Here is a 22,577-nt window from a genome sequence, read left to right as displayed (position 1 = left end):
GTGACACTCAGTGGGTCAGAGCGCAGGGAGGTGGGATCCATCCCGTTATACCCCTCCCTTCCCTACGCCTTTTTGTTTCCATCCATCAGGTCTTTCTCGGCCACACTTCACCTCTTAAGCAGAACTGGGTCGAACGCAACCAAAATAAAGTGCTTCACTGTTTGCTTTTAAAACAGGGATACCCCAACCGCCTCCTAACAGCCGACCACCAGCTGGGCTGCTCACCCCGAGTGCGGGACTGAGCCGTGCGGTAATTAAACAGGCTTTCCTTGGCTGGAAATTGCCCTTTATGGGTAATTAGGGGGAGGTCTTATGGGAAGGATGTACTCGTTGGCATGGCATGCTGTGGCTTGGTCAGTAAAGACCCCGCTGCACCACGGCTGTTACCTATAGGGTGGCAGCAAGATGCTTCCTCTTAGTGTGAAACTGCCTTTCAGAACGTAGGCTTTGAGTTTCCAGCAGACCAAAGGTTTGTCCCCCTGTTTAAGTACAGCAAAAACATCCCCAGCAGCCTCACAGTGCAGTCAGCACCTGGGGAAGCCCAGCAGCCCAGCAGTTGGTCTCCTCAGTGCCATCAACCTGCGATATCCTTATTTTAACACCTGCCTGAACAGAACTCCTGGGGCACCAGCAAACAAAGCAAGGAGCAAAGTAGTAAACACATCTTTTTTCTCTTTTTTTTTCTTTTTTTTTTTCCTTTTTTTCTTCTTTTTTTTTTTCCTTTTTTAGTTTCTTTTCTCTCCTTAAAACATTTAGAAACCAATGACATCTCTTCATCTGTACAGTCACACGAGATCAAGGCCGGGGCTCTATATATTAAAAGAGACAATATAAATTACATCCATGGACACAAGTTTGCATTTCTCTGCTGCTTTACAAATGGAGCTCTAGAGCTGTTAGGACACAATGAAAAGTCACGCTGAGTATTTACAGCAGGCGCCTCTTGGCAGCGCTTCCCACTGCCCGAGGTTGCCTGTTCCCACCTCTTTTGGTGCTAGCTTGTCTCCTCGTGCCCAGAGACCTCCCTTGAGCAGGACGTTCCCCCACCAGTGATGCGTGTTTTGGGGGGGATGATTAATGGGAACCGCCCCCAACCTCGAGGAATGGAGGGCAGATCCACACAGAGGTCTCCGAGGTGCAGGCCAAAGGTGGTCTCGTTTTGTTCAGTGAGCAATGAGGTGAACCACAGAGGAATATGGGGAGGAGAAGGGAAGCAATGTGTGGTGGGGGAAGGAGATTACCAGCGGTTTTGAGGGAGGATAACAGACATCTGGGGGCGGTTGGGGAGGGGGGCCCTCTGCTGCATCCTGTCTCCTGGCTGAATCTCTAACATTGCCCCATTCCAGAGACAAGCCCAGATGGGCTTAAGGTGCAACGGGTCTGCAATGGGGTTGCAAGTCATGACCCTGGGAGAAGGAGTGGAGCAGAGACCTAGCAGCAAACAGAGAGGGATGCTCCTGCTTCGGGACCTGGCTGATCCATGGGCAGGTAAGGGGGTGTTGGGGCCCAAGGGGGTGGCGCGGATGGGATCTCCTACTGAGCAGCCTCCCCACTGCCAGCTTTAGGGGAGCAAACAGCACAAGGAGCTCATCCGACACTGGGCAGGAGTTAAAGAAAATGCTTGAATACTGGCCAGGTTTCTCCTGCCGCAATCAGGAGTCTTCTTCAGTGGGTCCGGGTAGAGACAAGGGAGCCAGGAATGAAACTATGGAGTGAATCAGCCAGGTGAAGTGGCTAAAATAGCAGATGCCCTTTGAACCACAGAAAACACAAGCCGAAGCTTGAGGATCGTGGCCTCCTTCCACCACGATGCCTTGTTCCTCTCTGTGGTCAGCCCCACCATTTTGGCCCCTGCCTGTTGCTTTGCATTGCTGCCTGCAGCGATGGGGCTGCAGAAAGCACACCCCAAAAAGTGGAGCCCAGCCACATCGCGCTTGTGGCTCCCCAACACAAAGCCACGTTCACACGCTCCAACATCACAGTCACCGTGAGTGTTTAGGGGACCGTGGAGCAGTGGCACAAGGAGGTGGTGGCTCCCCAGCACTCACACTACAGAAAGGGAGGATGAGGGCGAGGGGAAGTGAGGAAGGACCACCTGAGGTGTAGTCCAGCAAAATATCCCAACCGTCCTCGGGGCATATAGTGCTCCTCCTGGGCAAGAGCTGGGGTGATGAAGGACTGGGTGCTGGAAAGGGGCTGAGATCTGAGGACGATCCATGTGCTCCCCATTGGATCCTTTATCCAATCTCTCCTTGTCCAGTGCTGTCATCTTGTCCCTTGTCCCCTCCTGCTCCCCTCTCCCCACAGTGTGAAGGAGCAAAACTCTATAACAAACCCAACCAACACTGACTCAAACTCAGCAGTGCTACCCAGAGGGCAGGGAGGGCCCAGGGATGCTCTGAGGGAGCCGCATTGCCCGGGGCAAGGGCCCGTGTCCTTTCATAGAGGTGCAGTTTGTCTTTGTTGGAGTGAAGCATCTTCACGTCCTCAAAGGCGTAATAAGCAGCCAGCATGAAGTTGACATCCCCCGTAGTCAGGAGGTCAAAGACGCAGGACTGGAAGTAGAGGTCCTCTACGGGCAGCTTTTCCCTGCACTTGGCCGTGGCTGACTCATAAGTGAAGGCCTCAGGGGGGGCCGGCAAGCTGGGCCCCTTCCTGCGAGCACGGCCCTCAGTGGCCTGAGCCAAGCGGAAGGTCTGGAAGTCAATCTGTTGGTTGAGTGGACAACCACGGAGGCACAGGTAGAGGCCCTGACTGTCCCGGTCCTCCACGGCGTTGACCACCTCCTCTGGCATACGCACGGCGAAGGTGAGGTAGCGGCCCACCTGCCTGACCACGATGGTGGTGCCGATGTACTTGGCCTGGATCTCGATGTGCTGGCCCGACACCTTCTCGGTGATCTTCAGGCTGTTGGCTCCGTGCTTGTCGCCGCCGTTCTTGGAGCCGTCGGCAAAGGCAGCGGGGAGCTCGTCCATCTCTGCCTGGTACACTTTCTGCTCCACGCATTCCTGGAAGCTCTTGAAGATGATGGTGAGCTGCAGGAAGGATAAAAAGCAACGGAGTTACAAGATGACCGGCTAAGAGCACACAGCCACCACCAGGATCAAGGTGGGAGGTGGAAGAGCTGCCTGTTTGACCCAGCCAGGACTATGGCCTCCACTTCAGTGTCACCCAGACACTTCCTCCTAAGAAGCTGCCCCAACTTTTAGACAGCCAGGACAAGACAGGTGCCTCAATTTTAGACGCTCAAATGGGGTCATCCTGCTTCAGCATGGGGGTGAAGACACCATGTACCAATGCCAAGACCCAGAGCCTGCACTGAAGGTTCCACCTGGAGCTGTGCTGTTATCTCCAGGCCCCACGCAGAGCTCCCATGCAGCTGGAGCTGGTTGCAGGATCCCCAGGCACAGGCCTGTGGTGGCATGCCCATGCATGTAGCGCTGTCTCGCCCCCAAGGGCCTGGCTGCAATAAGTGGCGGAGCTTCTCTGGCTCCCATGGTATTCGCGTCCCACAGTCCCAGCCTCCTCCCTTCCCCTGCTTTGTAAACCAACAAGGGCTTTTCCTCTGAGCCCCAGAATGTGTTGTGTTCCATCTCAACCGTGTGCATTCAGTATCTTCAAATGGGCGTGATACAAAGGGGAAAATGGAGGCTCCCAGCTGACCTGCCCTTCTCTCCCACCACTCTTCCACTGAGCACAAGATGCTCCCAACCCAGTGGCAGCTCTGCTGTCCTCTCCTCCGCCATGTCCTCAGGCACCACCTTGCAGTACTACCGCTCCCATAGATATCCTGCCACCTTCTCTGGGTCCTACCCTGTCTCTGGCTGGAAGGCATAAGGGTAAGTCAGAAACTGCCAAGCAGAAATACAAAGAGCCCCTTGGAGGAAGAGGTTTTCCTTTCCCAACAGCACATGGTCCACTATCAGTGGCCCGGGAATGCTTCCCATAGCTCATGCTGCAGATCTCATGACTAATCTCTCGCCACCACAAGCCCGTGAGGCAGATAACGGGTGAAAAGGCTCAATTAAAACAGCGATGCTGGGATCCAGCCTAGAATCGAAGGTCCCTGTGTCCTCAGGGACCACGTCCCTCCAGCCAGACTTAACTGCACCGCTTCGGCAAGTTTTTAACACCCTTTGGTAAATAAGGAGTTGCAAGCATCAGTAATTATCTCTAAGGATGTTTGTTAGGGACGTGTCAAAACCAAAGCGTCAGCTTCAGCTCAGGCTGAAACAGTCACATCCAGAAGAGGTGGCCCTTGGGGCCAGCCCCGGGTTTGCTTGGACCTCAGGTGTCCCTGAAGAAGTGTTGCCATCTTTCCCAGTCTGCCTGTGCACAGACATCTAGAGTCCCTCAGGTGGAGACTTGAATTTGTCACCCCATTCTTTCATAGGTGAGCTACAGCAGCAGTGGTCCTAAATTGCACCAGGGGAGGTTCAGGTTGGCTATTAGGAAAAATTAGATCTCAGAAAGAGTGTTGGGCACTGGCACAAGCTATCCAGGTGGAGTTACCATCCCTAGAGGTATTAAAGAACCGTGAGGATGTGGCACTGAGTGATGCTGGCATGGTGGAGATGGGTCAGTGGTTGACCAGATGATCTCAGTGGCCTTTCTCAGCCTTAATGATTCTATGATTCTATCCCAGCCTGCTCACTGTGGAGGCAGAAGAGGAAAGTCTGGATGGGCAGCTGATATTTGTGTCCAAACACCCGCTTTCAGAGGAACTCCCACTCTCACCCTCCCCAAGGAGATGGGCAACATATTGTAAAGATGGCAGTTGGGAACAAACAGCACTTGGAAGCACCCGCACCCTGCTCACATGCTGTGCCCGAGGCTCACCTTGCTGGTGGCGGTGGCTGAGGAGCCAGGCAGCACCGGCGTGTTGGTGACCTGGACGTTCAGGTAGTTATTGTCTATGAGCGGCCAAGCCCCTTGCACCTTGCAGGTCTGGAAGGTGTCTGTGAAAGTCCTGAGGTGGGGGTCCCCGAAGAGCCCGCAGTGGGTATAGTTGGGAGCTGCCGAATGTTTGTGAAAGCTCTTCTCGTAGTGGCAGATTTCGGGGCTGTCAGAACGTTCCTGGCTGTCCCCAGGAGGCAATGTCCGGAGACGGGGCTGGGACGTGGGGCCATCCTTGGAGCAATTGTGTTGCACCATGAGATCGTCTATGCCATGCACGGCCGAGTGGTAGGCCAGGTCCCCCCTGCAGGTGCGGGCGGTGCGGCGGGTGCAATGCGCGTAGGCACGTAACGCCGTGCAGAATTCCGGGGTTTCCTCTGCTCCCAGGTGGTGCGAACCCGACGTGGCCGCCCAGAACTCAGAGTTGCACTTGAGGATCTTGCATGGAGACGTCACTGTGAGGCAGGGAGAAAACACAACGGGGTCAGTGCTTGCGTGGTCCCCCACCTTGAGTGCTGTGGGGTCCAACTCGACCCCCAGCCGGGTTCCCACAGCCCAACCCCATCACACTGGTTGCACTGCGTGACGCGACCTCGCTCACCAGACGTGACCCTCTCACATGACCCAGCTCTCATGCATCAAAGCCAAGGAAGCCAACAGAATGTGCCCTGATTTAAGCCAGGAAGGGAAAGAGCACCCGGCCTTCAGATGAAAGTTCCTGGGGGAAAGCGGGGTGTTAAAGAATGGGACTCATTCATTAGCAGGATAAGGCAGGATCACTAATGTGGTGGGAGAAGCAGTGGGGTTTTTAATGTGGTGGGGGAGATGCAGTGGGTTTTTTATGCCCTTTTAGTGCTTGACATTGAAAATGGTGAGGCGCAAATCACTGTGTGTTCTGCCTAATCTTCACCGTGGCACAAATCCTTCCTATTCCTCTTCCTCGGGCATGGGAAAACCCATCCCCAGCACAGCCGCTGTGCCCCAGCTCTGCAGCCACGCAGCGATACCAGCACAGGGCAGAGCAGGATCCCAGCTCAGGCACCACGCTCCCTGGTTTGGTGCTGCAGCCGAGAAGCCGTGCACCTCTCCTGCAGCACCGCATGCTGCAGTGCACCCCAGGAGCTTGAGGAGCTCGGGGCGGGAGGCAGGAGGCCCGTTCCCCACCACGACCCAGAGAGAGCAGGAGGCTGACACAGAGGAGAAAAACCGGCACAGCAGGGTGCAGGCTGCCAGCCACCCCGCTTGCTGTTGCCCACGCAGAGAAGCCGAAGGCAGCAGAGCCTCTGCAGGGCTTGACAAGCTGGAAGAAGGCAAAGGAAATTTGGATCCTGCTCTTTTTGTTGGGTTTTGTTGTTTTTTTTTTAATTCCCCTTCCCAGTGCCTATTCCCCAGGGCTGTGTGGCTTCCCTGGAGCAGAGCTAAATGCAGCTGTGCAAAAGCACATGGCCTTCGCCGAACAGCATGCATAGATTGCTTGTGCCAATCCAGAGCCCTGATGGGTGAACCCAGGCTCCCACCACTTCACATTGGTGGTGCTTTCCTTCCTCTCCTCTTCATCAAACCCCTTCAGAGGGCTTGGAGATGGGATCGGGCACAAAAGGCAGCAGAGCAACGAGAGAAAAAGCCCCACTATTTCCAGATGCTTTTGCATGTGCACGTATTCCTGTCTCGGCGCTTGTTCAGAAGGAGGCTGGCAGCGCATCTGTGCCAAAATCATTTCACGTTTGTTTAAAAAGAAAGTTACAAAACCCAGCATTGTTGCAGGGAAAACAGTGTGTTTTAGTTTTAAACACTGCAGTGTTGGAAACCTAAACACAGTCGGTGCTGGAAAATCAGAAAGAGAAAGCAAAGCTATAAAACACTCAGCAGTCCGGCTCTTGGGCTGCGTGCTCCTTCCAAGAAGAGTGAAGTGCAAATAGGAAACGGTGACAGGTTCCTCACAGCTTTAAAATTCATGTTTAATAAGCACAGATGCTAGCAACAGCTCCGAGAATCTAGGAGCTGTTTCAGCTTGGCAGCGTCCAATTTAAACCTGCAAGAAGCACTGTGGAAACCCTTGTGTCTCGCTGTAACTTGCCATCAGCTGGAGGTGACCTGCAAACAAGCTTTGGACACGGGCTGACACTTCTGCTGTGGTTATTGCTGCTCGTACTATAGCTGCACAGTGCCTGAATGCAGAGGGAGAAGGGAAGTTCGGTGCTGGAGGTGGCATTCCCAGTGGAAGGTATGAGTTTAAATGCACACAGAAATGTGAGTGGTGCCACTGCTGCTGGCTGTCCCAGGCGCCTGTGGCACCAGGCAATAGGATCCTTGCTCTCCCAGCACTAATGCTTTGCTCAAGGGTGCCCTGAGGCTGCGCACTGAAAGACGTTACTGCCCCTGGGGGCAACAGGACACATCCCTGAGCATTCCAGACCCCCAGCCCTGGTTCCAGCCACCGGGATGCGCTGTGTGTATGGACTTTTCAGCAGGAGTGAAGTCATAACCCATCGCTCAAGGACTATCGAGTCCAGCTCCTGGGCAGCTACTGCTGTAAAACTGCCCCCAACGATCTGTGCCCAACGCATCCCATGCTGCCACATCACTGAGGATCACTCATGACTTTATAAGGTTCCGGGTTAAAAAAAATAATAGTAATAATACCCACAATGGCAAGGAAGCCCATCTCTTCCCTTCCTGGGCCTGAAGGGGGAGCGTTCTTCTTTAAGATGTTATCGCTTGGGTTTGGCACCCGTCCCCTTCTCACTGTTTCGCACACGGCCCCATATAAGGCCACATTTCCAAGCCAGGTGCCCTGGCAGCAGCACATGGGGCGGTGCAGAGCAGGGCTGCACACAACCGAGCTGCTCCATGGATGTGCCTCTCAGCAGGCTGGTGGCTTGGCAAAGCCCTGGGGGTGTTGCCTCCTCTTTTTGCTATGGTGTGGACTGGCCACGGGGGCTGGCTGGCCATGGGTTTGCAGGCAGGGCTCAGCGGGCATAGCCCTGCTGCTCAATGCAGTGATTGTGCAGGCACCTGCGTGACTCAGCCCTGGGCAAGACACATGGCTGCCACCACCACCACCATGCTGGGGACACAGCACAGAGCCACCACAGAGGACAGCAAACATGTTCTGTTCCATGCCGTGCCCCTTCCCCTGGCAGCAGCTTTGGCACAGTCATGCAGGCTGTGCATTTGTACCTGCGCCAGGGTGCGATGTTTATTCAATCTCACATAATCTATTTTCCATCTCCTCACAATGGGTCTGTTTTTGAACCACAGCTGACTGACTTAGCACAGAACAAACCCCTCCTGAGCAGGAAACCAAGGAGGCTCTCCAGGCCCTGAGTGACACCTTTACCTCTGGGTGACACTGTCACTGTGATCCGTAGCAAAGGGACCTTCAACCTGAGGACTAGGTGGCACCAATGACACCTGGCCTCAGTCCCAGGCAGCCTGACCTCCTCACTTCTCCTTTCACGGGCTTGGTGCCATTCAAACAAGGGACAACATTTCCTTCGATGTGAAGGCTGGGAAAGTTTAAAGTCAGACAAAACATGTAGTGACAGCCACCCTGCCGGCCCAGTGCCTGCAGTTGTTCAAGTGTACTTCCCAGGAGGACTTGTGCAGCCCAAGGTGACCACAAGCTGAAAAGCAATGCCCCTGCTCCGGGAGTTTATCTCCTTTACAAATGTGGGTCCTGCTTCTAAGTGGATTTTATCTGCCTTCATTGTAAGGACATAAAAAGAACCAGCGAGTTTCTCTAAAGCAGTAAAAAAAAAAAGTCCGTTAGTAACCAGCATGTGTTTCCCACAAAGATATTTACACACGGCAATCAAGTCACTTGTCAATCCCACAGATAAGCTAAACGGTTTGCACTTTTAAGTTCCCACTGGAAGGTGTTTGCCCAGCCCTGCAATCAGCCTGCTGCCTCCCTTCCCCACGGCAGGAGGCTTTCTGCAAGGCTCACCTCGCCTGGGCACACTGGGATCAGTTTATCCACTGGCCATGGCCGCCCATGAGACACGGCCATCCACCAGCCACGGCCATTCACCAGCCGTGGCCATCAACCAACCATGGCCATCCATCAGCCACGGCCATCCACCAGCCACGGCCATCAACCAGCCATGGCCATCAACCAGCCGCCATGGCCATCAACCAACCATGGCCATCAACCAACCATGGCCATCAACCAGCCATGGCCATCAACCAACCATGGCCATCAACCAACCATGGTCATCAACCAGCCATGGCCATCAACCAGCCATGGCCATCCACCAGCCCCAGCTGGTGGTGAATTCACCATATTCCACCAAGAGCACTTCCCTGCTTCTCAGAATCAGCCTGGAGTTGCCAGCGGAGAATCACAGATTGGAAAAGACCACTGAGATCATCCAGTCCAACCGTGGACCCATCAGCCCCGTACCTACAGTGGATCATGAAGGAGGAAACCACTAAGGCAGAGCCACACTGTGCTCCCCTCCAGCACAGCCCCACTACACTGCACACACACTTCCAACTTTAACCATCTTCTAATATCAGTGCCCCTATTTTCCCCTTTGCCAGGTGTTACCCAAAATTCATTCACCTGAATCGCTCTCCTGCACAAACCCAACAATTCATCCTTTCTCCTGTAATTTCTCCAGCAATGAGAATTACTGGAAATTCATTTCAGTAAGCAAAAGCCAGTTCTTTTAAGACTCTTGGGTGCATGTTAACCAGACCTGTTAATTTTAAAGCGTTCACTGCTAAGAGATGTTGTTTAATATCCTCTTGGTTACTAACGGGCTGGAAAGTATTTCATCACCCACATGTGATGCAAATACATCACCCCGCTTCTTTCCAAACACATGGATTGAAGTGGAGATGTGCAAGCCTCACACACGCAGTAAAAGGCCTTTTCGGTGAACACAGTAAAACGTAATTACCTTTGGCCTCACATCTGAGCACGTAGACTCGGGTTCCTAAACACATATTTATTTAAGTAATCTAAATAAACATATTTATGCCGACACCTCCATAGGAAAGGCCCGGCTCTCGGCTCAGTTTGGGGAGCGTGCAGCTCCTGCGTGGACATCGCTCGCAGGAGAACGATGGGAAATGGGCTGCAATAACCGCAGTGCTCCTCGAACGAGTCATAGAGCAGATCTCCTCCTGCAGAGCTCCTCCTGGGGAGGTTTTGGGGTCCGGAGTGCGACCCATAGGGATGTGCAGCATCACCCTCGGCCCCGCTCCGACCCGGAGCTCAGCCAGCGACCTCCTTTGAACTGCTAATAAGAGCCAATCTTGCCGAATAATAGCCTGCTTATTATTGCCTCGTTTGCATAACAAAGAGGCCCAATAAAACTGATTCGACTGTGCTCAGAGGGGGTGTGAAAGATCAGCCCTGAGAAAAGAGCTGCAGGAATGCAGCAAACTGCTCCAAAGCCTCAACCCAGGAAGAAAGACAATGCAATTTGCCATCAAGAAAAGCCCAATAGACCAATAAATTACCCATGTGCAAAGGGATTAGATCAGGTTTCAGTTGCGCTGAAGTGGGGGGAGGAGGACCGGGAGGAGGGAACTGCAGGAGAAAAATAAACCTGGCTCTTAAAACGCTGCAGCTCATATTTTGCAAGGGCGTGCATGGGGAGGTTGGCTCAGCTGAGGCACCTTGGGCGCTGCGGCCTGTATTTCGTGCTCTCTTCCAGTGGCCAAGGCAGCAGTAAATGCATTAGAAGCATTAAATGCATTAAATCCAGGTGAAGGATGTGCTGAGAGCTGGGTTGAGTCCGCAGCGTTTTTCAGCACAGCCATTGCGCTGCTTAAAGGGATGCTGGGGAAGGGCTCCATCCGGTTTGTTTGTGCTCAAAGGAACACAGAAGGAGTTTTCCCCTCTCAAGCATTAAAGCATCTGGAGGACCTGCCACAGCCAACTCCTCGTTGTCCTCAGCGCCGAGTTCATGGCCTCCATCCCTCCTCTCCCAGCATCACAGACACGGGGCAAGCACAGGCAGGAAAACAGCAGAGTCAGTGCCTTCCCCGGCCACGAACTGCCAGATGCTGTGGAAGGAGCCCACGAGGACCATTCCAGTCAGCCCTTCTGGCTCCGGGTCACCTCACTGCGGCACACTTAGTGGGGGTGAATGCATCTCCTCCCAGCACCCAAATGGGAGAGCTGGCATCAGTGCAGAAGCAGCAGCCCCATGCTTTGGAGCTTGTTGTGAAGATGCTGCTGTGGCAGGAACCAGCAAATCTTGAGACTTTCAAGATAGACTGGAAGGAGGAACGAGCCGGAGCAGCAAGTTGCAGGTTGGCCCGTTTTGCACTGCAGCTTCACTGTGGGACTCAAACTTCAGCAGTGCCTTTCTGCTTTGGTTAAAGCAGCAGCCTGGAGCTGTGCTGCTGCTGGAGGGTTGCTGAGTTTTGCTCCACAGATGCAGATGGAGAGCTGGTGGACAGAGGAAGACAAGTGAGGGAAGCGACCTCCTTTGATTCTTCATCCGCAGAAGGGCACTAACGAAGCAGCTCCTCAACACGTCACACCACAGGTTTTCCTGGCTGCTCTCCCAGCACCAACAACATCCGTGTGAACCACCTCGGAGGAGTGCTCCATTTTACAGATAAGAATACGGGGCCAGGCAGGGATTCATCCAAGTGAAGCCTGGTAGAAAACAAGGTGGTTTTCCTCCCTCAACCCCCTACACGAAACATCGCCCTCAGCTTTTCCAACAGCACCTGCCCTCAAAGCAGCGTCACGGCTGCCCTCGGCCACCTCCTCCAGCCACCAGCCCCGGCCACCCCAGGCCTGGCAGCCCCGCAAACATCTGCTTTGGATTTCCATTGCGTTCTGTGCACCCGAGCTGTTTTCCCAGGGTGCCTTTGAAGGCACAGCTGCCACCCACCAGCGCCTGCGGGCCCCCCAGGTGTGGCAGCGGGTCCTTCGCCCTCCTCCTCCTTGCCCAGGCCACAGCAGGGCTGGCAGGGAAGCACTCAATGCTTACAGGTGTGGATTCCCTCTAGGAATAATCATCCCCGCTGTGCTCTTGTGAAATTTCAACCCTTCAAACGCAGAGGTAAATGAGACACAAAATGAGGAGATGGAGAAAAGCCCGGAGCACATAAATCTGGATGAGGCAAATTTATACAATTAAAAACCTGCCAAAAAAAATTGCGGCATCTCCATCGGAGGCGTTGATTTGTGCACAGGGTGGTGGGGGGGGGGGAGGTGGCACAGCACCCAACCCAAAACCTACGTGGGCACCCAAGCAATGCTGGGGTCACAGCTGGGAAAGCACAGGGACCGAAGTGCCCATGCGGTAAAAAGGAACAAAAAACCACCCAGCTTCGCCCACCCAGCCTTGTGCACAGCCGTGGCTGCAAAGCCAGAATCCCTCAGTGTGCAAACTCCTCCGGATGCTCACGCAGTGCACAGCAGGACTCAGCACCCTGCAGTTCTTACTGTCCTTGTATCCGCAGGGACTGCAGCCCCTCACACCACGGCCGGGACGTTGCACAGAGCTGCTCAGTTGTAGGAGCCAGCTTGTTCTCCGCAGTCAGAGCCCTATGACTTCATCAAGGGGATGGCATCTGGTTTTGCAGTTGGACATAATTCAATTCTCCCCCTCGCTGCAGGAATTTCAGCTGGTGAAGCAGTGATTTACTCAGCCAGGCTGCACTTGAGTGCAAAGCAATCTCGAGGCTACAATCGAACGCTCTGTTATTTTGAGAGCTGACGGACGAGGGAATAAATATCCCAGTGATGGGAGCTCTTCGTTTAATCCCGGCTGTTGCCAAGTGCAGGTTGCAAAGCTTTTTAAAGGCACTCAGGGGCTCTCCTGTTAGAAATGTGCTCCGTGCTCCAGGATAAGACTCTCCATCACAGCTGTATCTCTGAGCATCCCCCATCCCACCCCAGAACCCTACGTCTCCATTTCACTCCGAGCTTGCAGCAGCCCTAAGCTTTTTCTAACCCCATTTAAACCATCCAGGACACCGACTGCTGTTTAGGTCCCCTTATTCTACATTTACTGGAGCACCCGTTTAGCTGTACCAAACCCCCATTGCCACTGCTTTTTTTTCTTGCCATTGCACCAACGCTCACCCAGGGGTAAGTTGGAGGGAGAGTGCAGAGCTCACAGTCACTGTGCTTTGCCCCAAAGCCCCAGGTCAGGAAGTTCTTTGGGCTGCTCTGAGTGCTTTCACACACACACCCGCATAGGCCACAAAAAAGGAAACCTTTCCTGCTGCCGATATAAACCCAAAGTCACCCCGATATCCCCCCCATTTCCAGTCGGCAAGGGCCTAGAATCTTGGGAAGGCAATTTGTGGGGGAAAAACAAGCCAAATGCCCACCTCACATCCCGGTACAAGGCCAGCTCAGCACATAGTACAACAAGGAAGCCCATGTACTTCCAAGGCTGACGTTCAAATCTCTCTCCACTTCCCAGCCCTGACAGTGTCCTCCCATTCCTGGGCACTATTCAAGGTGCTCTGGTGACATTGGTTCAGCTCCTCAGTTTTGTCTTAATGCTGTTATCACATCCCTCCCTGCTGCTGTGACAAAAGCTGCTGGGCTGGATCCTTCCTAGGAATCCACCCCCTTGCCCAGGTGGACCAGGGGCAGAAAACGTTTTGGAGGCAGAAGCATATTTCAGGCAGAGCGGCCGAAGCAAACCACCATGTGGATAAGTCGAAGTGAACCAGAGGATGTGGGTGAGCAAAAACCGGACTCATTGTCAAAAGGATTTGCAAGAAAACTCAGTGCAGCCCCAGCTGGGAGGCTGAGGCACCTCAGACACAAGGATCCTACGTGTGATGGGACAGTACCCACAAACATCCAGCAATGAGGGCTTGGTGTGAGCATCATCCTGCTCCCCACGAAGGACTTTGGCCAGCGGTAGCTTTCTGCACACCAGTACCCCCCACCACGACCTCCATGGGGGGGTTAAGCAAGTAGATAAGTACAACAGGACCCAGCGAGGCAGCCCACCAAGCCCCACAACCCCCCATGTTTTGGGGTGCTACGTGGCTTCCTGGGGCCGCAACACCTCTCTGTGGGCTCTGCCAACATCCTTCACTGGGAAAACAAGAGGGGGAAGAAAAGGAGGAAGAAATCCTCCCCCACGTACCCCATCCCCATCTTCCCACCCGCAGAGGCGGCATCGGGCCCCCCCAGCACCACACACGGGCAGCACCATCCGTCTGCTCCCTGCTCCCGCCGGCTCCGGATCGCCCCGTTTTGCCAGTTCTTTGCACCTTATTTGACTGCTGAAGGGAGAATCAAACAAAGCAGGCGGGCAGATCGCGTATCAAGTTCTTTCTTGTACCGTAAATCTCACAGCAGCCCCAACCCGCTCGGAACAGGGCATTGTGGGTGCTGCAATGGCTTAACCCCCCCCAAAATAGATGTTTGTGCAGGGCTGGGGGGGGGCAGCTCGGTGTGAGCACGGCACAGACAGTTGATAGGAGGGAGGGAGGAAGGGCACAGAGCAGCGTTGTATGTATTTGCTGCATGTGTGTGCAAGACGGCTGCACCTACGGTTATGCAAAAGAAAGGCAGAGCATTTGAAAAAGGGGAAACTTGTGCTCAAATGCAAGATAAACAAACCTGGCAGAGCGGAGCGCCAAGGCTGCTCGCTCTCCCTCCTGCTTTCTCTCCTCTCCCCCCCCCCCCCCAAGCTTTTTTTTTTTTTGCAAGCAAGGGAAAAAAAAAAAAAAAGGAGGTAAAGAAACTGGAGAGTTTTGGAAGGAACAAATCCGCCTCTGTGGACTCGGTTTCCCCTCCCCCAACAAAAACAAGCACTCAGGGCTTGAAGGAATTTGCAGGCAGAGATCTGCCAAAAACATTGTGAAAAACTATGGGGGATTCATTGGAAACAGATGGCGTTTTCAGCTGTAATTCTGAAATTCTCTCCTTTTCTGACACAATACAAACAAACCGGGGGTAGGGGCCGGGGGGGCCGCGGCGTTACGGGGCAGCGCCGGTGCGAGGCCGGGCCATTTGGTCGCCGTGCAGCCATTTGCTGAGCGCCCCCCCCCCCCCCCATCCCACCACCCCGGACTATCTGCGACCGAAACAACGATGCAAAGGCTGCAGCACCCGCGGAGGGCAGGAAGGTGGCGGTGGGGGGGGGGGGGCGGACAGCTGGACCGCGCATTCCGCCCTAGGTGAGCACCTTAGGGCTGTGCCCCCCCCCCCCCCGCGTTCCCCATTCCCAACCGTACCCCCCCCCCCCGTATTATTAATATGCCAGCACAGCAGCGGCGATCGGAGCGGACCCCCCCCGTCACTCGCACCCATCTGCATCATCCGGCATCAGGCGCGCTCAGGTGCCCCCACCGCTATTTCAGCGCGCCCCCAGGGACGGGGAACACAGCGTGGTCTGACGGCTGCTGTCAGAGCGAGCCCCTCCTGCATCGCCCTATTGTTTGGGGCTGCTTGAATCATTATTTTTCGTCCATCCACCCCCCCACCCCCCACCCCAATCGTCTGTTTTCCCTTGAGGTGAAGCAGCGGGGAGACAAAGAGGTGAGCGCACGGAGAAACCCCCGCAGCGCTCGGGAGAGGGGAGGGGGAAAGGGGCAACAAATCTCAGCCCCCCACTCCCCCCGCTCCTCTTAAACATGTGGCCAAGTGCTGCGGAGAGCACAGGGGAGGCCCACGGGTAGGGGAGATACGAAGGGGATGGTCTTCAAAACAAGAGGTTGGTCCTTACCTGGAAGGAAGATGCAGAGAAAGACAGGGAGGATTTGGAAAAGTCCCAGGGCTGTGGATCCTGCCCCTCTCCCCATACCCATCCATCCAGCTCGAGCTTTAACCACTATCCTCTCCCTGGAAGAAGAGTTTAAAAAAAAAAAAAAAAAAAAAAAGTATAAAGAAAAACAAAAAAAAAAAAAAGGAAGAAAAAAAAAATAAGGAAGGAAAAGAGGAAAAAAAAAAAAAAAGGAAAAATAAATCAATCGAAAGAAAGAATAAGGAAAAAATAAAAAATCTAAAAGCCCCACATGGCTCCGAGGAGCGATGCAGGGACGGGCGGCCCCAGCTCCTCTGGTGCCCTCTGCACTGGAGGATTACACACTTCTCCTCCTCCTCCTCCTCTCCCCCCGCCCAGCCCCGGCCGTCCGTCACCCGCCGCCCGCCAATGGCCGCCGCCCGCCCCGCACCTCCTCCACTGCGCGGCGGCGGGGAAGGGGCAGGGCCGGCGGCCATGGGAGGCGGAGGGAGCGGCGGGGGGAGGTGACAAGGATTGGGGGTGCGGCCCGGGGGAAGCGGTGTGGTACCACCTCCCCCCCCCTTTCCCATGTCAGCATTCGGGGCTAAAAGGCGCCAAGGGGAGGGAAACTGAGGCAGGGGTTGTGAGAGCTCGTTCACCTGTGCGGGAGGTGCGAGCCTTTCGCAACCCGTCCGGGTCGTGATGTAAACCCGGCTGAGTCAGAAGCGCGGCTCTGAGGTCCCCAGCCCTGCACCGGCGGTACCCGGGGAGGTCTGCTTTTAGGGAGGGGGTCCCTTCGGGGTCCCCAAATGCAGCCTGCAATGCAGCCTGCAATGCAGCACACTGTGTAACTTGTGCTTTCTCAAGACCTCCTCTGAATTAGCTCTGGATGTGCAACATATCCTTTCTATTCTAGGTTAAAAATCCCACCGTGTGTGCCGTACGGTGGCCCCGAGGTCTCACTGTGAGTCCTGGAGCCTCCATCCTGCTCCCCAGCAGCAGCTCCGAGCACAGCAGACGTTGGTTTGCCCGCCGGGCTCTAAAACCCTTTTTCCTCCCACCCCTGTGTGCACAGCGGGACGAGGAGAGCAGGTCGGACCTGCAGGTCCCAGGGCTGTGCTCCACCCAGGGAAAGGCAAAGCCAGGAGGGAAGCATCCCCTTGACAGCCCACTCGGGTCTGTTGAAAGATTTCCCTCAAATGGGTATTTTAGCCACGGTGAACTGAAGACAAGTCCTGAATGAGAGTGGCCGTGGGTGTACTGTGCTCTAACAGTACCTGCCTGGTTCTCCTCGGGGGCTTGAGCCCCTTGGCCTCCAGATGAAGGAGGGCTTTGTCCAGGCTGCAGCCAGAATTAAAATGCCGGAGCTTTTCCAGATGGGACCCAGATGGGATCCAAAGATCCTGGGGCTTTGCCTGCTTGACAGAGATGTGTCTGGGTCCCGCAGCTGCGCACAGATCATAGAACAGCAGAACAGTTGTTGGGTTGGAAGGGACCTCAGTGATCATCCAGCTCCAACCCCTGGGTGATGCCTGCTGAGGGCAGGAGCTGGTAGGCCGCATCCAGGCCTGAGGCGGTGCAGGAGGAAGACCTACAGCAGGCACCTCTCTGCGGGGGATGTCAGATGGGGGCAAGTACGGCCCTTCCAGCTGCTGCTGCCACCCAAGGAGAAGTGCTGATGGGACACAGAGGGGACAGGAGCAGGAGGAGCCACGGCCTGGAGAGACTGGGCTGGGGGCACAGGCTGCATATACCCTCCTCTTCTTTTCACCCCCTCCTCCTCTCAGCCCCAGTTCCTTTCATCCCACCCTTTGCTTTTCCTGCAGTATGAAAAATGTCCCTCCTGCTATCACCGATGACAGACAGCGTGATCTATTTGTTTCTAACTCGCAAGACAGCCGAATGACCACCATTTAAAATCCAGCTGCTAACTAGCTGCTGCGAGGCTGGTTGGATTGTTTGACCTAAAGCCTCCCCCCCACTTTGGTGTCGCTGTTTTGTGGCAAGCTGACACATGGAAATGATACACTAAAAATCCTGTTTGAGGCGATATTTTCAGAATGAGATCCTCTTTGGAGCTTCTGCCTTTGGTACAGGGAAAGCTGGAAAGCAACGAGCTGTTGCCCCTGGCACTGGTTTGTGAAAAAGAAATTTCTCCTTGATTTTGCACAGTTGCATCACGCGTTGCAAATGGGATTGCTGTTTTTGGCACCCACCAAAGCAGCGGATTTTGCTGGAGAAAACAACAGATGGGTCCAAACTGAAACGGCAGAGCACGAAAAAAAAAAGCCCCAAATAAGGTGTGTCTGAGCTCCTCGCTCTGTGCTTTGCAGGTCACCTTCACCTTTCTGATAAGCTGAATCAAAGGCCTGGACGTAAAATCACCCACTAAGACTGAAGCGATGTGAAGCTGGGATTTCTGCCTTGCCCGATGGGGCTCCGCAGTGTGTGTTGGAGTGCACTGACTGTGCTTTCCCCTGCTCCTTCCCTTCATGAAGCCGGGGCCAGGCTTTCTGTTCAGGCAGCTTTTTGCAAACAGTATGTGGGAAACCACCCACCGCTATGTGCAAACACCTCCAAGGCACCGTGGAGCTCCTAGGTGACACGCAAGGAGAAATCCCAGCCCCTGTCAACCGGCAGCATCAGCCCAGCCAGCACTGCTTGTCTGAATTCAGTTTCAGAGCATTTCCCAGCGCGTTCTGCCCTATGCCACACTATGGATATCTGTGGGCTTCAGCGGGGCTGAAGGAATGTGCCTAATTTGAACCCTAAGGTTTAAAGGTGATGCTTCCCCTTACAGCCTTCCTAATGGAATTATTCAGCGCCTGTAATTACATCGCTAAAATAGTAAATATGGGTATTTCTGAGGGCTGTAACTGGTAGTTAGAGGACTCCTGGTCTGCTCCTGACTCTCCTGTGAACTTCCTTTCATGCAGCGATCCCTGCACAACTGCAACATGCCTTTGCCTTCTCTGCCTCAGGACAAGGCGTCCTGTTCGTGTCCTGGCTGGGGTGAGCTGTGATCAGGAAGTTCATCTTGCACTGTTCAGCAACAAGACGTGCTTGGGTTAAGCAGAAAAAAAAGCTAATCATTCCCTAAAGGAGGAAGGGAAGTTTGTAGTGGAAACCCCCAAATTATTATCTGGGGAGGTTTGCAAACCAATTCCAAAATGCTTGTGGAAGTAAAAGCAAACACCTGTGCTCTGAAAGATTCCCTTAGTAGAGAGAAAAAAAGCTCTGAACAAGAAGAGAAATCATGAGAGAAAAAAAAACACCCAACATTTTTCATCTTTCTGCAGTAAGTCACACCTCTTGTGTATGCGGTACACTGGGAAATACTGCAGTTCATTTCCTTTCCTTCGCTATTTTTTCCCCCCCAGTTATTATTATTAAATACTTCTGCAGTTTCCCCAGCTGACAGCACAAGCAAACTCTGCTCTCCCTGAACTGTGAGCCTCAAGGCTGCCCAGCAAGTGCTTGAAGCCTCTTCCCTCCAACCTGTCACCTTGCACCGCTGATAGCAAAGTGTCCCTCCAAGGTCTCAGCCATGCACTGAGCGTCTGCTGTGACCTAATGGGGCAGGAGTGCTGGGACTGAAGGCTGCTGTGTGGCGAAGTGCAGGAAAGTGTTGTTTGCTTGGGATCATCCACCTGCCTCTGTGAACGTTAGACTCACCGACCCGGCTATGCAAAGAGAGGCCAGTGGGGTGAAGGTGGAATATGCATAACTTCATAGCACTAACTTCGTAGCACCAGTGAGTAGAGTAGGAATGGTGCATTGTCGACCTGCAACTTTGCATCTGCCGAGAGTGGCTAATTAATGGCAACCCTAATTGAAGTTGCTGTGGGTTACCCTGCTTCAGGCTCTCTGTTCCAAACGCTTGCTCCAGATTCACAGCCACAGGTCACCTCCAAGTGCTCCAAACCAACACGAGGCAAGTGAAAGGTGGGTTGGTAGAAAACTTTGTCTCACTCAGAAAGTGCAACGTGGGGATAGTTCCAATCGAATTCAGTTCATCACATCCCTGCCTATAGCAGAGGGATTGGAACTAGATGATCTTAAAGGTCCCTTCCAACCTAAACCATTCTATGATTCTGCAATTCTATGGTTATTTATTTATTTATGACTGGTTGTATTCATTCCTTTCTCTTCCTTCCCCTCGACTGCAAAGCCCTGTGGTGTCAGCATTGTGCACAGGGCAGGCTGTAGCTCTCCCTTGTTCTGTAGGGTTTGGAGGGCTGCCTGGCATTCGCTCTCTGTGTATTTAGTTCTCTGCAGGGTGCTGTACTTTCTGGTCTCCTCTTTGGGGTAAGAATCAAGCCCTAACTCTGTAGTGTATCTTCTGCACATCTGGGCTTCTCTAAAAATAAAGAGGTGGGCTGGGGGGTGCACATGATGAAGTTCAAATGGCCACGTGTCAGCTCAGCAGAAAAGATGGGCAAACCTGAACTGCCGAAAAATAACCAGCGCAGAAGAATTGGCACCCAGAGCTGGGTGCTTATCAGCAGAGACAGAAACCAGGCTGTGCAACGGGACAGGGGGGCAACCTGGGCTTTCCCCGCTGCCTTTAATAACTACTGCTGTCTTAAGAAGGTGCAAACACAGCTCCTTAATCCCACACCAACCTGGCAGGTCAGCTGAGGACATCTCCTGGGTCCCCACGTTTAAAGGTGGGGCATGACATCGCGTGTGTTTGTGAATCCGCATCTTCAGCAGGTAGAGAAAGGTGTCATTGAGGGGTCTTAGGGAAAATGCTCTGTCAGACCCAGCCTGCATCCCCCCATGTCAATTCCTGACAGCGCTGGCCAGAAACCCAGCAATCCCATAGCACAGCTTCTGTGTCATTACTGAGGCTGCGAGATGCTGATTCAAAACTTTTTCCTTTTTTATGGGGTGGGGGAGCAAAAACTGTAAATCCAGCACTTCTTTATGTATTTCAGGAGGTGAAACTGAGCCGGGTGGCAGCTTTCATGGGGGGAGCAGCTGGGGGTGGCCGGGGCCCCACTGGGTGGTGCTGTTAGCCCTGCACCGCCTGCACAAGGATCCAGTTTATAAAATAAATGCAATCCAACGCCGCCTTAAACCACATGACATAACAGCAGCTCGCGAGCTCCCATTAAAATCTCAATTTGGGGAAATTGATTCTACCTCTGAGCAATTGCGATGCAATTACTCCAACAGGCTGCAATCAAGAATCACATCAAAACAACACCAAACTTTCATCTCCTGCCTCACAACCACCACCACAACAAAAAGCACCTGTCTTGCAAACACAGCCCAGTTTCCTTCAATGGATATAATATTTAAGAAGAACAACGTGCAGGTCCCAGGTTGGAAGCAAGCCTGGACAGGGGCTGTAGGGCTGGTGCCTCCGTACTGCCCTGACTCAGGGTGATCTGCCGCTTTACACCTCTCCCACCTCTGCATCCTGCCTGGGATCGGGGGCTGTTTGCAGAGCCAGTTCCCCAGCCACGCTCCAGCTGTGTGTACTCTCCCTGCACACAGAAGCAGCCGCCCATGCCCACCTCCCACATCTGGCCAGCTGTTAGGCATCGCCCACCCTGCCCACGTCCCACATCTGGCCAGCTGTCACCCTCCGACTTGCAACCCCCGCCCAACGCTCTGAGACCCCAGCAGCGCATCTGCAGACCAGTTGAGAAAAGGGAATATTTTCCGTTCTCATCGGTGGTCTCCAAAGAATTATTCGGCTGGCTTAACCCAGGAAGGTGCAGCTTTAGTGGCGACCATCGGGAGGAGGATAAATGAATAACCGCATGCTAGCAGCAAGCCGGCCGGAGGGGAAGGGGAAGAGCCGGGGTTCCGTATGGAAGCGGCCGGGGAGGGAGCAGGCAGCCGGGGCCATGCGGGGGGCCGGGGGCAGCATGCGGCCGGGGGGGGCCCGCGCAGCCCCGCTCAGCTCCCGCTTACCTTAGCGGCCGCATCAGCCTCTCCAGCCCTCCGCGGGGGGGTGGGTGCAGGGAGCTTTTTTTTTTTTTCCCTTTCTTTTTTTGCCTATTTTTTCCTTTTTTTCAGTAAGAAAATAATAATAATAATAATAATAATAAAGAAATGGGGGAAAAAAAAAATAAAAGAAAGAAAAGAAAAAGAAAGAAGTAGCGGTGGCGGGGAGGGGGGGGTGGAAAAGAAAGGCGGCCCCCCCTGCCCTGAGCAGGGCAGCCCCGGCGGGGAGCAGCGCGGCCTCGCTCAGCGGGACGCGGGGAGCCGCATCGCCCGCCCGGAGCATGTGAGAGGCAGAGGAGGAGATGGAGCCAGATAGGGAGGTCTCCTCCCTCCTTCCCTCCTCCCTCCTTCGCTCCGCGCACGCTGAGCGGAGCCGTTAGCATGCAGCGGAGGGAGGGGGGAGCAGGAGCAGCCACTGCTATGGGAGCTGGGGGGTCCGCGCTGCGCCTCTCCTCGGGCAGCAGGACGAGAGTGGGGGCTGCGGGGTTACCCCGACGCGAGAGGGGTGGGGATGCTCCACCTGCAACAAGAGCTGTGGAGGGGATCGGGGCTTGGGGTTCATCATTGTGTTGGTGGGGTATTGCGGGAGAACTGGTTTCAGGGAGGGAAAGGGATGCTCTGCATGGATCTTTCAGGCTATAGGGGAGGGATGGGATGCGCCCAGGGTTGGCACCGAGCTCCCACGGAGGCTTGGGGACACTGTGGCACACGTGGGCACCGGGTGCCCGCATTTCTGCTGGGAAAGCTGTGAGCTCCAGGCTGTGCCAGCCCGAGTGTCACACGCACAATTAATTACTGCAGCCCCAGAGCCACAGATGTGCTAAATATGCTGTCGGTGTAGCGCGTGGGTAATAACAACCCTTTGCAAAGCGTTTCTTTCTCTCCTTTCTCTCTCTCTCTTTCTCTCTTTTTCCTTACCCAGCGCAAGAGACAACAATTGCAGAGCACACAACAGCTCTCTTGATTAAGTCAGCAGAGGAGACAAAATGTGCCTGCACAGCTTAAGGAGGGATCTGAATGTGTGTTAGGTACAAATTAGAAAATGGA

General features: G+C 54.1%; 1 protein-coding gene across 1 annotated transcript; it reads right to left on the bottom strand.

The window, feature by feature from the left end:
* Positions 1 to 727: 727 nt before the first annotated feature.
* Positions 728 to 21,815, bottom strand: RGMA (repulsive guidance molecule BMP co-receptor a). The gene is made up of 4 exons (XM_072345683.1): positions 21,498 to 21,815; positions 15,573 to 15,688; positions 4,840 to 5,351; positions 728 to 3,035 (listed from the first exon to the last, which is right to left on the bottom strand). Exons 1-4 carry the CDS (start codon positions 21,509 to 21,511, stop codon positions 2,325 to 2,327), a joined length of 1,353 nt encoding a protein of 450 aa, XP_072201784.1. The 5' UTR covers positions 21,512 to 21,815; the 3' UTR covers positions 728 to 2,324.
* Positions 21,816 to 22,577: the final 762 nt, after the last annotated feature.

This window comes from Excalfactoria chinensis, chromosome 10, assembly GCF_039878825.1.
Source record: "Excalfactoria chinensis isolate bCotChi1 chromosome 10, bCotChi1.hap2, whole genome shotgun sequence".
In the NCBI taxonomy this organism is placed as follows: domain Eukaryota; kingdom Metazoa; phylum Chordata; class Aves; order Galliformes; family Phasianidae; genus Excalfactoria; species Excalfactoria chinensis.
The sequence above is the reverse complement of the archived record's forward strand: the minus strand, read 5'-3'. Positions and strand labels throughout refer to the sequence as shown.

Bases quoted from the DNA above. Each gene is read 5' to 3' on its own strand.
- RGMA (XM_072345683.1), bottom strand. The intron at 5,352-15,572 runs GTAAGGACCAAC...CCTGCCTCACAG, and splicing joins TCTCTGCATCTTCCTTCCAG to TGACGTCTCCATGCAAGATC. The intron at 3,036-4,839 runs GTGAGCCTCGGG...TCCTTCCTGCAG, and splicing joins CAGCCACCGCCACCAGCAAG to CTCACCATCATCTTCAAGAG.